This window comes from Arachis hypogaea, chromosome 14, assembly GCF_003086295.3.
Source record: "Arachis hypogaea cultivar Tifrunner chromosome 14, arahy.Tifrunner.gnm2.J5K5, whole genome shotgun sequence".
Lineage (NCBI taxonomy): Eukaryota > Viridiplantae > Streptophyta > Magnoliopsida > Fabales > Fabaceae > Arachis > Arachis hypogaea.
In genome coordinates this window covers 140,594,954-140,610,714 of record NC_092049.1, presented here as the reverse complement: position 1 = coordinate 140,610,714, position 15,761 = coordinate 140,594,954, and the positions used below count along the sequence as shown (strand labels likewise).

Sequence of the window (15,761 nt, the reverse complement as noted above, 5' to 3'; positions counted from 1 at the left end):
CATGTTTTAAAAGGATAAGTACTCTTATGAATAGGGATGCAAAGTGTGGAGTAGTCCAATGAATTTATCAAATGAATCTCTTGTAAAATTCCGTTTGGCAATGCTTTATGAGCAATGTATGTTTATTTTATCAATCTTGTATCTAATTTATCTATTGCTATAGATAAATATACATTTTATAAATAATATATAGCCTGTACATGGGTTTTATACATGGCGATGAAGTTACATAACAAACACTGCTTATGCTTATGACTTGATGTTGATGATGACAAAATCGTATAAGAATCAATTATGTTAAAATTCTACCAGGATTAAATACAACTAGATTCTATGAATTATTCATTGACCACGCGATAGAGTTGGCTGGATGAAATGCAAAAAGAAGGAAAGTTTAGTAATTCTATGATGCTTTTCAGATTGTTTAGATTGTGCCAACCTTGCAATGAATACGAATCGAATTTTGATCGGTCCATAAAACCAATATTTGCAACTCAATACTTGACATATTGGTGACCTTGCAACCTTGCAATGAACACGAATCTTCCATTCTCAAATAAAAAATATGTCTAAATGCGAATGAATAACTTATGGACTTGTGATAATGCATAGGCAGGAATCTTGGATTACAATACTTAGATCTCTACTTGATTCATTGGCCAATGAGTGCCAAGTCCGAATTATTTAAAGCCTCTTATCACGATGAAAATGACTTGCTGCCAATTGACTTAAAAGGGGTTTGGAGTTCACTCGAACAATGTCACAAATTGGGCCTTCCAAAATCAATTGAAGTCAGCAATTTTTCTATCAACAAACTTAAACATCTCCTTTCTTTCGCTACAATTCCTCCTGCGATTAACCAATTATATATATTCTCCATAAAATTTTTAATTTACATGTATTTAGATTAACATGTGTTGGATCACTACTAATAAATGGAAATACTACAAACACATACACAACAGGTTGAGATGAATGCTTCTTGGCAACAAAAGAATCTAAACAGAATATTGCAAAGCCAAGAGTATAATTGTAACTGCATATTCTCTTTTGGGAGCCAAAGGAACCTCTTGGGACAGTAACGATGTTATGGATAGTGAAGTGCTCAAAGAGGTGGCACAAGCTCATGGAAAAACTATTGCTCAGGTAGAATAAAAAATCGAAGCTATGAATCAATTCTACATATAACGCTCCATTAATTATTTTATTAAAGAACTTAGTTAACCAATGTAATTCTTTTGAATTTGTTATAGGTGAGCCTTAGATGGTTGTACGAGCACGGTGTAATTTTTGCTGTGAAGAGCTAAAATAAAGAGAGAATGAAACAAAACTTATATTAAAAATATTTGATTTTTCATTTATAAGTGATGACTATCAAAAGATTAATCAAATCAAATAGGCGCGGAAGTCAGTTAACAATCCAACTACCTTAGTTGTAAAATACCACTTTGCAATAGGATTATTCATTAATAGCCTTAAAAACTCCGTCTTAACATTCATTTGATACCGAAACCAATTCCATTCAATTCCATGCATTAAACAACGTGTTTCTATTGACTATTGAGCAATGAGCGCAGTTATACATCTTTAGGGGAAAATAAATTAAAGAAGGAAACATGTCATCATAAGCATGGTTGTTGAATTTATATATACACTTGAAATAAATAATTTTAATTTGGAAGCATAATTCTATCCTAATGACTTATAATTAATTAGTATAAATATATTATAAAAAATATTGTTAAAATTGATGGCCAAATCAACAGTAGATAATATTAAAAATTGACGATAAGATTGATGACAAAATATGTTAATTTTAAAAATTATCTAAGTATAGTACAAAATAAGGTATGGAATTATCTAGGTACAACTAACTCATTGACAATCGTTCTTCTAGACTTCTAGTGCTATATAGGGAGCCCTACCCCTACTCATATTAAATATGTGTAATAATAATAATAATAATAATAATAATAATAATAATAATAATAATAATAATAATAATAATAATAATAATATATGATTAAAGTCTTTCAAATAATATTTTTTACACTAAATATCTCTTATATTCTCATTATATAGATAGCTATATTTGTGCCTAAAAAACTATAACCCAAAGTGTACTAAACTATTTATCTACATTATATTTATATATGTATGTATTTTAAATATGTCTAAATATGTTTGCATCTTGCAATGAACACGAATCTTCCATTCTCAAGTAGAAACGTTTTCGTTTTAACAGCTACCATTTGAAGGGTTTGGAGATTCCTCATACAAAAAATATTACAATAAAAATATTATATACACACAAAAGATCAATGATTATATTATACACTAAAATTAGTTATTAAAATTAATTATGAATATAAAATATATATTAAAAATAAGTTAAATAACATATATTTATACACAAATATATAATAACTAATTTTGATTGTTAATTTTAGTATATAAATAATATTTATATATATATAAATATATAAATTATTTAATTTATTTTAATGCGTATTTTAAAAAAAAATTCTTCCAAATTTTAATTTCTATTCACATTATATTTTTTTATTCAGTCAAAATTATTTACACTCAACATTATTTTAATCTTAAAAAAAATTCCAAGGTTAATTTTTTTTAGTAATATATCTTTCATGGACTTTTTTTTATTCGGAGTTAGTTTTAAAATTTTAATTTTTTATTAGTCTTTATCGTTTGGACTAAGTCTTAATTTCATCTTTAAAATTTAAAATATCTTATTTTTATTCTAAATATTTTATTTCGTTTTATTTTAGTCATGTGATCAAAATTAATTTTTTTTTTGAAAAATTAAATTTTTTCTATCATGATTTTCTTATGCATAAAAGCAAAAATTATAATTGTAATAATTATAGTGGATGTTATAGTGATTTGAGAGAAAAATAATAAAATAATAAAAAAATATTTTTGAAAAAAATATTATATTAACTTGAGGACGAAATAAAATATTTATAATAAAAATATAATAAAAATTAACACTTAATCTAATTACTAATAACTAAATTAATAAATAATAATCATGACCAACTAGACACAAAAAGAAAAATGAAATGATCCAACTACTACGTCTACAGCCCATTACCCAGCGCCTAAAACCGTGTAACCAGCTCAATGATTTTATTTAGTTAACAAAATAATTGTAGCTAATTAAATTTGCTGAAGTTATTCCTAACCGTCAATAATAAAACTTATCCTGATAGCAGAGGCTACTTGTTGCGCTCCCACAATAACACACAAAGACATTATGACATGTTGATTTTTGGTATCAGCACCATAGAAATTCCGTTTTCTTTGACCTGACCCTTCCTTTCCCTTAGTTTTCTGTTTCCAAAGCAAATTCAAGTCCGGGGCCAGGGATTGAGTGAATTGCGAAAAACACAACGATTTCAATCCAAGCATAGATAAGAAGAAGAAGCTGAAGCACACAGGGATCAAAGCAAAAGAGGAATCCACCATGGAGAAGAAGATGAATCATAAGAGCAAGAGTATTCAAGACATACTTCCTCTTGACCTGATTCACAGAATCCTACTGCGGGTGCCGGTCAGACATCTCGCTAGCCTCAAGTGCGTTTCGAAGCGGTGGTACTCTCTAATTTCCGATCCACTCTTTGCTGAATTGCATTTTCACCACTCTCCCGCTGCCACCAAAGCATCCGTCTTCATGGGAGGAGGCAGTCTGGCTTACTTCGTTTACTTAGACTCGCTATTTACTGACAACAATGATGCATTACAAGTAAAAAAGGTGTCTCTCCCTTTCAAGATGAAAAAACTACCTTCTGATTTTGAGTTCCTGGGATCCTGCAGAGGCTTTGTTCTCTTACATCGAGACCCACATTTTCTTGTAGTATGGAACCCACTGACTGGATCCGGCAAAAGAATATCCTACTCTCATATTGTTTCTCGTTTTAAGCACAAGGGCTTTAGGCTTCCTTGCAAGTTCCATCTCTATGGATTTGGTTATGATGCTTCCCAGGATGACTACTTAGTTTTTGTAGCTTGGCAGGATAAGGATGACCATTATCACTTTGATTGCTTTTCCTTGAGAACCAATTCATGGATTAATCTTGATGCTGCACTCTCCAAGCCCTTGGATGTTTGTCACCGCAATTCTTGTGGGTTGTTCTTGAATGGTGCTATTCATTGGGTGCCTTACTCTCTTACAACTTACAGGGATGCTATTATTATCTTTGATATGAAGGAGAGGACTTTCTCAAGGATATCTGGGCCGGAACAACCTGTAATGAGTGCATGCACCTTTCCAACTCTTGCCTTACTAGGAGGCTGCCTAGCCTTGTATTATTGCAATAATGATAGCTGTAACACTCACATATGGGTGATGAAAGAATATAAAGTGCTGTCGTCTTGGACGCTCTATCAGATTCCTTGCAAGGACTTCCGGCCTCTGTGCTTATCTAGTAATATGGATATTATTGGAAGAGGTTATACTTTGTGTGGTACAGTAGGGTACTTCATATATAATGTCAGAGAAGACCTGCTCAAGCATTTTAATGATCGTTATTGTTGGCTTCCACTCCGAACAATAGATCCTGTGTATACAGAGAGTCTCTTGCCACTCCCTGATGACATTAAGGAAAAGGATAAGAAGAAGAATATGAAAAAAAGCGGTATTAAACTATTCTCCTATGCTTTGCACCAAGCTATTCCTGTTTGTTTTCATTGCATTGTGACTAATGAATAAGTAATGAGTAATATGCATTAGACATCAAGTTCCAATCAAATGCCTCTTTTGTGTATGGATGGTGAAATTTGAATTTATCAATACTTATGGAATCATTGATCACTGTCTCGCTTCCTAAAGCCTAGTCTTGCAGTGAGGGGTTTTAACTTTTTAAGTTATTGCTTTTTTCATGAGTAATGCAATGGTGATCTTTTCTGTAGACCATCAGGAGAATTAGGAGAGAATGACTGAACAAGTGCAAACAGAGAAATATTAGATGTAGAGGAAATGAGTAAGAGAGATAATTTGTTTCTGGAGCTTTTAATTTGTGTGTTTGAGGATGGAGAGCTGTTATTGGTGTCTGAATGGTTAAAATATGAAATAGATAGAGATGCCGTGTTGGACTATATAGGTAATAACTTTTTGGTAGATAATGCTGGTGTGATCCTTGTTATAGATACTAAGATGAACTTGTGTTTTGCGTAGGTGATAGGGCGCCGAGCTTGACTACCGCCGGTTTGAAGGGTTATTTTAACAAGAGGAAGAGAGCCGAGAACCAAGGCTCTTCAACAAACGCAGATAAAGAAGGAAAGGTTTTAGCAGAAAAGGTTGCAGCGCTGGAGAAGGATGTTGAGAAAACTAACCTGGAGAAGGAAAAGTTGGTGGCTCAGGTGAAGGAGTTGGAGTCTTTGTTATCTGCCAAGGAGGCAGATGTGTGTGAAGTGTTTATACAAGGTTTTGACCGTGCAGTTCTGCAGATTAAGACTTTGTTGCCAGAGGCCGATGTGAGTGCAATGGATGTGACGAAGGTTGCCTTGAACGGTGAATTGGTAGATGGTGAAGTGTTGGAGGAGGCAGTAGATGAAAATGCTGCGCAGCAGCAGGGTGATGAAGTTGTACGAGTTTGATTTGCTTAGTTAAATAGTTTGTTTTGTTTTGTGCCAGCTATGGAGGTCAGTTAGACTGTTGATTTTATTTGAAATTTTGCTGAAAATCCGAGAGATATAAACTCGTCTTTTGGATAGTGTGGTTTGAATTTGTAGTAGATGTTTGATATCTTTGTTTGATTTGTCTTGCTATCTAGCTTTGTTTGATATCTTTGTTTGCTATCCGAGAGATATCTTTGTTTGATATCTTGCTGGAAACTCAACAAAATTTGTTTGATATCTCCATTATTGGTTTGTGAAAGAACGCCAATCATCAAACTCAGGGCTTCGAAGGGACAATCTACAAAATTTCTTCATGTCCATGGAATGTATGTCTTTCTCTGTGCAAATCTCAAACTCGTTATCAGCTTTACTCTCCGATATGCAGAGATCACGGAGAAGGTCGTGGATCCGGCAAACTGACAGACTTCCATTACTCCTTTTTCTCGCTACCAACACGAAGCTACGATCCACCAGCTCATTCAGGTATTCTTTAGCCATATCTTCTAGTTTTCCTGCAGATGATGTTCCAGATTTTGGTGGTTGGATTAATCCTTTGGCTATCCATAGTTGAATCAACTGTTTCACAGGAATTCTATAATCTTCTGGAAACACTGCAAAATATAGAAAACAAGGTTTCAATCTTTGAAGCAAGTTATCATAGCTTAGCTTTAGCACATTCATGACTCCATTATTATCCTTAGCAAGATACCAAATGACATTGCGCATGATTCTCATCCACTCAACTGTTAGTCTCTTCTTCTTGACGACAATCCCAGCTAAGGTCACAATTGCTAAAGGTAAAAACCCACATTTTTCCACCATTTCTCTTCCGATGGGTTCGAGAACAGGAGGACACTGTTGTGTCCCAAACACCTTGCAGAAAAGTTTCCAGCTTTCATTTTTGTCTAGGAATGGAGGGTAGTAGGACTTTGACCTTGTATAATTTGCCACCTCGTCATTACGACTAGTTATCAGTATTGTATTGCCACTTTTGTTATTTGGAAATAAACTTTCTACCTCATCCCAGACTTCAGGTTCCCATAAGTCATCAAGCACTATCAGATACTTGTTCCTGTCCAAGTGTTCTTGGACCTTGCTCTTTTGTTCCTTCTCACTTAAGACTTTGTATTCAGTAGTAGACTTGGACAATCCCCAACCATTGACAAGGCTTGTGAGAACGTCCTTAGCTTTGTAGTCTTTAGAAATAGTAACCCATCCACAACAAGAGAATAACTTTTTCACCTTATTATTGTTATAAATTTTTCGAGCAAGGGTAGTCTTACCCAACCCACCCATGCCGATTATGGAGACAACTTCAGTGCATGACTCATTTTCCTTCAATTTCTCAACTATTTCATTGAAGATCTCTACAAAGCCCACTATATCTTCCTGGAGGTCCTTATCTTGTTCGTGATTTGATTTTGCACCTTCCATGCTTTTAAATTCACCTTCATCAATGCAATATTTCATAACCTTAACACCATTCAACTCATACTTATCTAGCACATTCACATCTCTTGTTGTTATAATGATTCTACTACCAAGACCAAACCAATCACTTCCTCCTGCAAGTGAGTCCAATTGTTCTATACTATCAACGTCATCTAGAACCAGCAGAACTCTTTTATTGTGCAGACTTTGTTTTATGTCAGAAGATCCTTTTAATGTGCTGCCTATTCTTGGTTTCTTATGCACACACATACCTGATAAAAGTGTCTCTTGGAGATTTTCTAGGCTATTGGGGATCCCCCTTGATTTTATACGTACTTTATCAAGAAAACTTGCAGCTTGAAATTGATGCTTTATCTTGTTGTACAGCTCCCCTGCAAATGTGCTTTTTTTTGTTTCAACATCTCCATAAAGAATCAGCATGCAGAGAGTATCATGAGATTTAGTGTCCAAAAGTGATTCCACCACTTCAAATTGAGAACCAAAATCAATTGGATGCTTAATGTAAAGTGGTTCAGGAGGAACTTTTGCTGAGACTTCTTCAACAATATTCATGATAACATCACTTTCATAGCTGCAAGAACACATGTCTCTTTAAAAGCTCATTTTTATTTTTATTTTAAAAAAATGCAATAATGGTAAATAGAAGAAACGGTTAAAAAAAGTTCAGAATCTTGTTATCATTTATCAATCTATGAAAAGAGGAGTTATCAATGGAAGATTTATGTAAACTCCATTATTAAGTAAAGGTAATTCACCTATTTTCTGCACAATGTTTTCCACTTAGACCGCATACTTCATACAAAGCTAACCTCCATTCTTTTACTTTGTTTAAATCATTGCAGTATCTGTTTTCATGGCTCATCATGTCTTTTTCATATTGATTCCTTTGATGCCGCACATCTGATGGTTCCACTTGATAAAAAACTGGCAAAACTGGTCGTTTTGTTCCTTTGTCAGAGCACTTCATAATCTGGACAAGTTCATCTAAGCACCATGAGGAGGAAGCATAATTCTGGCACAGCACAACAATGGACATCCTGGATCTCTCAATGGCCTCAAGAAGAGTATCTCTAATTCTATCACCAACTCTGAGGTTCTCATCATCTCTGAAGGTGGTGATTCCTCTCTCACACAAAGAATGATAGAGACGATCCGTGAATCCGTACCTGGTGAAGCCTCTAAAGCTCAGAAAAACATCATATATGAAATGTGAGGAGGAAGATTCTGCATCATGATCTGCCGTGAGACCAATTTTTAGTGGATCTTACAATTGTGATGGCAGTTTTATTCAAACAGTGAACCAAAAAACGATGCTTGATAGAAAAGCTTTTGCCAATGTTAAAATTCTAAAGTCACATAAATGGAGATTTGAGCTGTAAGTCATTCACAAGCCGTTAGTCTTATTAAATATTTTAGTCATTCTCCATTACCTTGCTTTATCCTAAAGTTGCACATCCTGATTCATGTGTGTACATAGTTTTATGTATTATTTATGCAAAGGTTGCATTATTGTGATTGACAAAATACTTATTCTACTTATACTACAGTTTAGAGCTACATCTACATCCTGAGGAAGTTTCTTCCTTTTCTCCAGCTCTTGCTTGTAAAAGAGAGAATAGAAATCAAAAGTCTGAGATAATAGCCAAAGTCATGGTTGGTTAGCTTTGAGAAAATAATCCGTGTAAAAACTAACTTTATATTTTGTGTTCCAATGTATATATGAGTGACTAATTTCGTTGCAAATAAAGCACAGGATTCACAAGTTGAGTGGGAAGAAACTTCAAGAAATTTAAGTTTTATTTTGCTTTGAATTATGATTTTCTATCCAAATATGTATGGGAAAGAACATTCGAAAAGTGCAAAATGGAGTTTAGCATCTTGTTGAATCCAATATATCTTTTCAAAATTTTCATTTGCTTTTTATATTTATTTTTTATCTGTGTACATTCTTTTTCTCCCTTTTGCTGCATTATCTTTGAGTGATCTATTTTTAAATTACTGGTTTTTGTTTTTTAGTACTAACCCCTCTTTTTATAATACAAAAGCGCTTACATAATTAATTGCCCTTTGTTCTTTGTTGACTTCTTGTGGTTGTAGAACAATGTAATAATTGGTGACTTGGTGTATTGTCTAAACAGAATATCACATAATGTATAGCCATAAAGTGCACTCATCTTGGACTCTCTATCAGATTCCTTGCCTTTTCTTTCGGCCTCTGTGGTTATCCAATAATGGTGATATTATTGGAGAACAATTTCTTTCGGATAAAGTAGAAAAGATAAAGTTTCACATATATAATGTGGGAGGAGAGCTGCTCCCACGTGTTAAATATCTTTGTTCTGCACATAACATCAGTGCAACCAATACTATGTATACAGAGAATCTCTTGCCACTCCCTAGAGACATTAAGGATAAGGATGATAAGAACATGATGAAAAACAGGAAGAGGAAGGAAAACGGTATGTAACTATTCTCCTATGCTTTGCACGAAGCTATTCCTGTTAGTTTTGATTGCATTGTGATTAATGAAAAACTAACAAGTAATATGCATTATGCATCAGATTCTAATCAACTGTGACTTTTGTCTATGGATGGTGAGATTTGAATTTATCAATGTTTAGGGAATCACTAATCACTGTCTTGCTTCCTATTGTCCGGTCTTGTAGAGATGTTTCGAAGTTTAGATTCATGTCTAAAGCTTTGACTTTTACCAATTGAGCTTTTTTGCAGGCCATGAAGTTCACCATGAATGTTTTGAACAACTTGATGTTGCTAAAGATTAGAATCACAAAGGGGTCAAACAGAGAAAGGGAATCGGGAGCCAACATACAAGTGAACAACTTAGACATGTGATTTTGTTGTAAATAAAGAGCAGGGTTCTCAAGTTGAGCGAGAAGAAGCTTCAAGAAACTTCAGTTTTATTTTCTCTGGATTAGAATTTTCTTTCTAAATTTGAACGGGATAAAACTCTTACGTCTGAAGAGTGAAAAGGGAGCTTAACATCTTGTTAATCCAATATATCTTTTGGTTTACTCTGATAGTAACATTCTTAGATGATGTGTTTTGTTCTTCATCTCCTATTCTTTATCTGTGTACATTTCTTTTCCTTTTGCTGCATTATCTTTCACTGAACATCCCTCATTCCCTCGAGAGGTTACTTTGAGAACACAGAGGCTGGTAAGTTCTCCTAGAGTGTTCAAGAAACTGTAGCTAAAGTTAAGCTCATCAGAATCATACTGCATCGTTATATTTATCTGGGGAATCTTTGAAGGAAATTCACGTGCCTTTAATGTCAATTCCTTAAAGTCCATTAGTTTTAGTTTTTCTTGATTTTTAAGGCGATGCAACCTTTGTAATAGTTCATGCTCGGTACACTTACTTTTGGCATTCCACTCTAATCCCAATTTTCTCTTCCATTAACAATGGAGGACATTGTCACTCCTTCTTCAAGAGTGACAAGTTGGAGGGTTTGGAGACTCGGCAAATAATCTTTTCCTGATGTGTCAGGTGGAATGGTTTTTTACTAGCCACGCATAACATCCTTTCAAGATGTCTCAATTTCTTGAGCCTCCATATTCCATGCTGGAGGTTATAATGGGAAGCAAGCTCAACAATTAAAGTCTCTAGATTCGGAAGGGTGCAGATTGGACCAGGATGATCCTCTTTTGGACAGTCTACACCCCGATTGAGTCTCAAGTATCTTAAATGGATGCACATACTCATATCCTGGTGTATAAGCTTTTGCAATTTTTAATTCTAAACTATGTTGTGGACACTATAACAATCTTGTATCACTATTTTTTTCCCCTGTTTCTCTAGGCGGCTCTATCCAAGAATCATAACAAAAAAAACTACTTAACTTGTCTCTATTTTTCTTTTATTTGATTGTTTAATAGACACCAAAAAAAATTAGTTGTTTAATAGCTAAATATTAGGTAAAGAATATTGTAATGTTAGAATAATCATATCTACCTCGTATCCTTTTTATAGAATTATTTTAATTTTATATCATAAAAACTACTCCTATGCTGTTAACTGTTATAAGAAAGATTTAAGTCAATTTTATATTGTTCGATGTAATGGGCATTATTTTTTGGGATTTATAATAGCTTAAGCATTAAGTTATACAAAATTTAAGATGTTTTATTTTATCAATTATATAGACAAAATATACACTTTCTTTTTAATCTTGCTCATTGTTAACACGATTGATTTTAAGTATTTACAAGCGAATTATGGCAAATCCAAAAAGAAAAAAAAAAGATTCCAGACGCTATATCACACAAAAATAATGCTTAATTACCTTGTATGCTAAACTACAAACATTTATTATGAAGAATGTAATAAGAGCACCTACAATGGTGAGTTTCTCTTTCACTTTTTTCTGACACATAGGAACTCTAACCATTGGAGGAGAGAAGAAATGAGTTCCCGCACGGGTCTCAAGGTGAAAAAGTCCCTCTAAACAGGGACTCAAGTTAACAAATAATAACTTGTCATTTGACAAGTTATTTTTAAAAAATAATAATATAAAATCTGAAATAATTAAATAATTATATTAAATAATGAAATAATAATTAAATTAGTAATAATTATAATAAAAATTATATTAAATAATTATATTTTTATTTAATTAATAATTTATATTAATTATTTAAAAAATAATTAATTAGATTAAATAATTAAATTTTTATTTAATTAATGATTTATATTAATTATTTATATCATAATTAATATTGAATATTATTTATATTATTATATTAAATTATAATTAATTAAATTTACTTACATTAAAAAATAAATTTAATTTTTACACCTTACAAAATAATTCTTAGTTGAGTTAGTTATTTTTATTTTTAAAATTTAAAATGCTAACGATATTATTAAAATTAGCAATTGTAAACACAAAACTATAAATTAGTGTAATCCCAAATTATATATTGTGTATTATTATTATATATGAATTTATTTAATATTAATATATTTTAATAGTGAATTATTTTTAAATTTATAAATTTAAATAATATTATTAAAAAATTAATTACATTAATTTTAAGTATTTTAATTAATTAATTAAGTGGGACCACAACAGGAACTAAAGTTAGTTCCTCCTAATGGAGAAGAGAGAGATGCTTTGAGTTCTTATTTACCGTTTATAACGCAAAAGCTGATGTGGAGTTACTTTTTATGACAGGTGGGCCATAAATAGAGACTGAGATGAGTTTCCTACTGGAGATGGTCTAAAGCTTCAAAAGCAGATTTTTTGCACACAAAATATAGTGGAACAGAAGACAATTTAATAAAATGGAAAATAAAACTAACGTTGTTTAGGATTCAGGAATTGCTTACAATTTATAAAATTATTTATTGAATTATTTTATTTGACAAATTTATTATAGCATAAATATTTTGATGTTAATTGCACAAATTTTTGTGGAAGATAAAAGTAGAAAATATTGAATAAATAATTAGAATGTGAGAGTGAAAAATATATTGAATAAAAAAGTTTATTTAGATTGATATGTAACAGGCTTATTGAATTAATTTTATTGAGATCTTTAGTTAAATTCCCATAACTGTATATCAAATCTAACAAGTAAAATTGTTGAGTAAAGTTAACATTCCTAAATATTATTTTATCATTCGTAGTTGTCAAATTTAACTTTATTATTTTAGACAACTTAACTAAAAAATAATTTTTTTTATTTGAATAAATCTAAAAATACTTTCTATATTTATTTTTTAAAATTATCCAAAATATAAAATAATTTTTATTTTATTTTATTTTTGAATTGTTAATGCAAAATAAACTGACCCTTCCCTTCTCTTATAGTCTTTTGTTTCCAAAGCAATTTCAAATCCCGAGTATGAGTAAAAGAAAGTAGAAGTAAAAGAAATTTATAATTTTTTTTACCAAAAATATAATTTATTATAATTAATAATTAAATAAAAATATTATGTGGATATTAAATATCAATTATTAAATTTAATTATCACTATATATTTTTGTATAATATATAAGTTGTTTAATTTATTTTTAATGTATATTTTATATTTTTATATATATTTTGTATAAATAACTAATTTTTATGTATGCATAACACACTTATATTACAATTTATATATTCTTAATCCTAATTTTATTTCTAAAATGGAAGTCTTTTACGCTTGTCATTATTTTGATTTAGAAAAATAAAAATTCAAAAGCTGAATTCTACTAGTAGCACATCTTTCTAGGAACCCTTTTTTTTTTAAATTTAATTCTAAAATTTTATTTTCTTATTATTTGTGAGTAATTATGAGCTTTACTCTAATTCCAAAACTTCTTATTCTTTTGTTTACTTTGTAATTGACTAATTGTAACAAGATTTTTTCAGTCATGTATAATGTAAAAAGAATATGGTATTTTTGTAAAATTATGAATATAATTTAAAAGCTTTTCAAAAATTAAAATGATATAAACTGTGATTTAATTTATAAAGTATTTTCTTTTCTCTAACTAAATAAAAATAGATATTTTGAAAATTTAAAATTTTTTTCTTGAAAAGTTTATTCATGAAATAACTTTTTTTATTTATTTGTTTAAAAAAAAATAAAACAATGAACTATTTTCCTTTTTTTTTTTCCGAATAGCCAATCCAAAACTGACCCTTCCCTTCCAAAGTATTCTGGTTTCAAGGAAATTTTCAAGTCCCGGGGTTTCGTGAATTACCATATGAATTGGCCAAAGCACAACATTTCAAGCACGGATAAGATTATAACTTTATAAGAAGAAGAAGTGGCAGAAGCACACACTGCACAAACCAAAAGAGCAATCGAGCATGGAGAAGAAGAGCATTCATGACATCCTCCCTCTTAATTTGATTCGCAGTATCTTACTGAGAGTGCCGGCCAGCCATCTCTTTCGCCTCAGATCCGTTTTGAAGCTGTGGCACTCTCTGATTTCCGATCCACACTTTGCTGAATTGCATTTTCACCACTCTCCCGCTTCCACCAATGCATTGTTCTGCATAAAAAGCGGCACTGTGGCCTACTTCGTTTAATTAGAGCACTGGTATTTAGTGACGACAATGATGCATCACACGTGAAAGAGGTGTGTACCCCTTACACGACGAAACCACCTTCTCATTTTGAGGTCCTGGGATCCTGCAGAGGCTTTGTTCTCTTGTATCGTCACCCTCAATGTTTAGTGGTATGGAACCCACTGACTGGATCCAGCAGAAGAATATCTTACTCTGGTATTGATTCTCCTATCTACAATGACTTTAGGCTTCCCGAGAGTGCCCGTCTGTATGGATTTGGATATGATGCATCCCGGGATGATTACTTAGTTGTTGTAGCTTTGAGCCAGCGGCAAGGACAAGATCACTTGGATTGCTTGTCCTTGAAAACCAATTCCTGGATTCATCTTGATGCTGCACTCCCCAAACCCTTGCATGTTTTTAACGACACGTCTGCTGGGTTGTTCTTGAATGGTGCTATTCATTGGGTACCTTTGCCTATTAAAGATCCCAGGGATGCTATTCTTATCTTTTATTTGAAGGAAAGGACTTTTTCAACCATGTCTGAGCCTGAACTGGCATGCTCCTATGAGTCCTATCCAGGTCTTGCCCTACTAGGGGGATGCCTAGCCTTGTATTATCACAGTCGTGATAGCTGTAGCACTGACATATGGTTGATGAAAGAATATAAAGTGCACTCATCTTGGACTCTTTATCAGATTCCTTGCCTTTTCTTTCAGCCTCTGCACTTGTCCAATAATGGTGATATTATTGGAGAAATAATTCTTTCGGATAAAATAGAAAAGAAAAAGTTTCTCATGTATAATGTGGGAGGAGAGCTGCTCCCACGTGTTAAATATCTTTGTTCTGCGCATAACATCAGTGGAACCGATACTATGTATACAGAGAGTCTCTTGCCACTCCCTAGAGACATTAAGGATAAGGATAATAAGAACAGGAAGAGGAAGGGAAACGGTATGTATATTCTCCTATGCTTTGCACTAAACTATTAATGTTAGTTTTGATTGCATTGTGATTAATGAAAAACTAACGAGTAATATACAGTATGCACCAGGTTCTAATCAACTGTGACTTTTGTTTATGGATGGTGAGATTTGAATTTATCACTGTTTAGGGTATCCCTAATCACTGTCTTGCTTCCTATAGTCTGGTCTTGTGGAGATGTTTAGAAGTTTAGATCTTTTCATGTCTAAAGCTTTGGCTTTTACCAGTTGAGCTTTTTTGCAGGCCATGAATCTCTCCGTGATTGTTTTGAACAAAATGTTGCTAAAGATTAGAATCACAAAGGGGTCAAACAGAGAAAGGGAATCGGGAGCCAACATACAAGTGAACAACTTCTGCATGTGGGCTGGGTTCTCAAAGTTGAGCGGGAAGAAGCTTGAAGACACTTCAGTTTTATTTTCTTTGGATTAGAATTTTCTTTCTGAATATGAACGGGAAAAAACTCGTACGTCCGAAAACTGAAAATGGGGCTTAACATGTTATTCCAATATATCTTTTGGTTTTGTCTGATAGTAACAATCTTTAGATGATCTGTTTTATTCTTCATATCATATTTCTTTATATTTTGAAAATTTTCTTTTTGCTTTTTATATGCTATGTACACTTTTTTTCCTTTTGCTGCATTATCTTTTGTTGATCTATCGT

The 15,761-nt window shown here is 32.3% G+C and overlaps 3 protein-coding genes across 24 annotated transcripts; 2 read left to right on the top strand and 1 right to left on the bottom strand.

Moving 5' to 3' along the window:
- The first annotated feature begins 3,187 nt into the window (after positions 1-3,187).
- On the top strand, positions 3,188-10,165 carry LOC112798025 (F-box/kelch-repeat protein At3g23880). Of its 22 annotated transcripts, none has more exons than XR_011871563.1 (7): positions 3,199-4,658; positions 5,198-5,664; positions 6,026-6,123; positions 8,050-8,467; positions 9,231-9,551; positions 9,654-9,686; positions 9,823-10,165. XR_011871563.1 is itself a non-coding variant. In XM_025841176.3 (2 exons), exons 1-2 carry the CDS (start codon positions 3,488-3,490, stop codon positions 5,617-5,619), a joined length of 1,593 nt encoding a protein of 530 aa, XP_025696961.1. In that variant the 5' UTR covers positions 3,188-3,487; the 3' UTR covers positions 5,620-5,805. The 22 variants fall into 22 exon arrangements, 1 of the variants encoding a protein (XP_025696961.1); XR_011871562.1 differs by having other exon boundaries at positions 7,935-8,467; XR_011871561.1 differs by having other exon boundaries at positions 6,228-8,467.
- Positions 5,197-8,128, bottom strand: LOC114927644 (putative disease resistance protein At1g50180). Its single transcript, XM_072215281.1, has 2 exons — positions 7,848-8,128; positions 5,197-7,663 (listed from the first exon to the last, which is right to left on the bottom strand). The coding sequence occupies exons 1-2, from the start codon at positions 8,126-8,128 to the stop codon at positions 5,884-5,886; spliced, it is 2,061 nt and encodes a 686-aa protein (XP_072071382.1). The 3' UTR covers positions 5,197-5,883.
- Positions 10,166-13,913: 3,748 nt separating the features above from the next.
- Positions 13,914-15,391, top strand: LOC140178787 (F-box protein CPR1-like). Its single transcript, XM_072216046.1, has 3 exons — positions 13,914-14,095; positions 14,362-15,068; positions 15,342-15,391. The coding sequence occupies exons 1-3, from the start codon at positions 13,914-13,916 to the stop codon at positions 15,389-15,391; spliced, it is 939 nt and encodes a 312-aa protein (XP_072072147.1).
- The last annotated feature ends 370 nt before the right edge of the window (positions 15,392-15,761 follow it).

Coding starts and splice junctions, on each gene's coding strand:
- LOC114927644 (XM_072215281.1), bottom strand. CDS start 8,128: ATGTCCATTGTTGTGCTGTGCCAGAATTATGCTTCCTCCTCATGGTGC. Junction 7,664..7,847: donor AAACATTGTGCAGAAAATAG/GTGAATTACCTT, acceptor GTGTTCTTGCAG/CTATGAAAGTGATGTTATCA.
- LOC140178787 (XM_072216046.1), top strand. CDS start 13,914: ATGGAGAAGAAGAGCATTCATGACATCCTCCCTCTTAATTTGATTCGC. Junction 14,096..14,361: donor CCCGCTTCCACCAATGCATT/GTTCTGCATAAA, acceptor CAATGACTTTAG/GCTTCCCGAGAGTGCCCGTC. Junction 15,069..15,341: donor CAGGAAGAGGAAGGGAAACG/GTATGTATATTC, acceptor GCTTTTTTGCAG/GCCATGAATCTCTCCGTGAT.
- LOC112798025 (XM_025841176.3), top strand. CDS start 3,488: ATGGAGAAGAAGATGAATCATAAGAGCAAGAGTATTCAAGACATACTT. Junction 4,659..5,197: donor GAAGAATATGAAAAAAAGCG/GTATTAAACTAT, acceptor TGTTTTGCGTAG/GTGATAGGGCGCCGAGCTTG.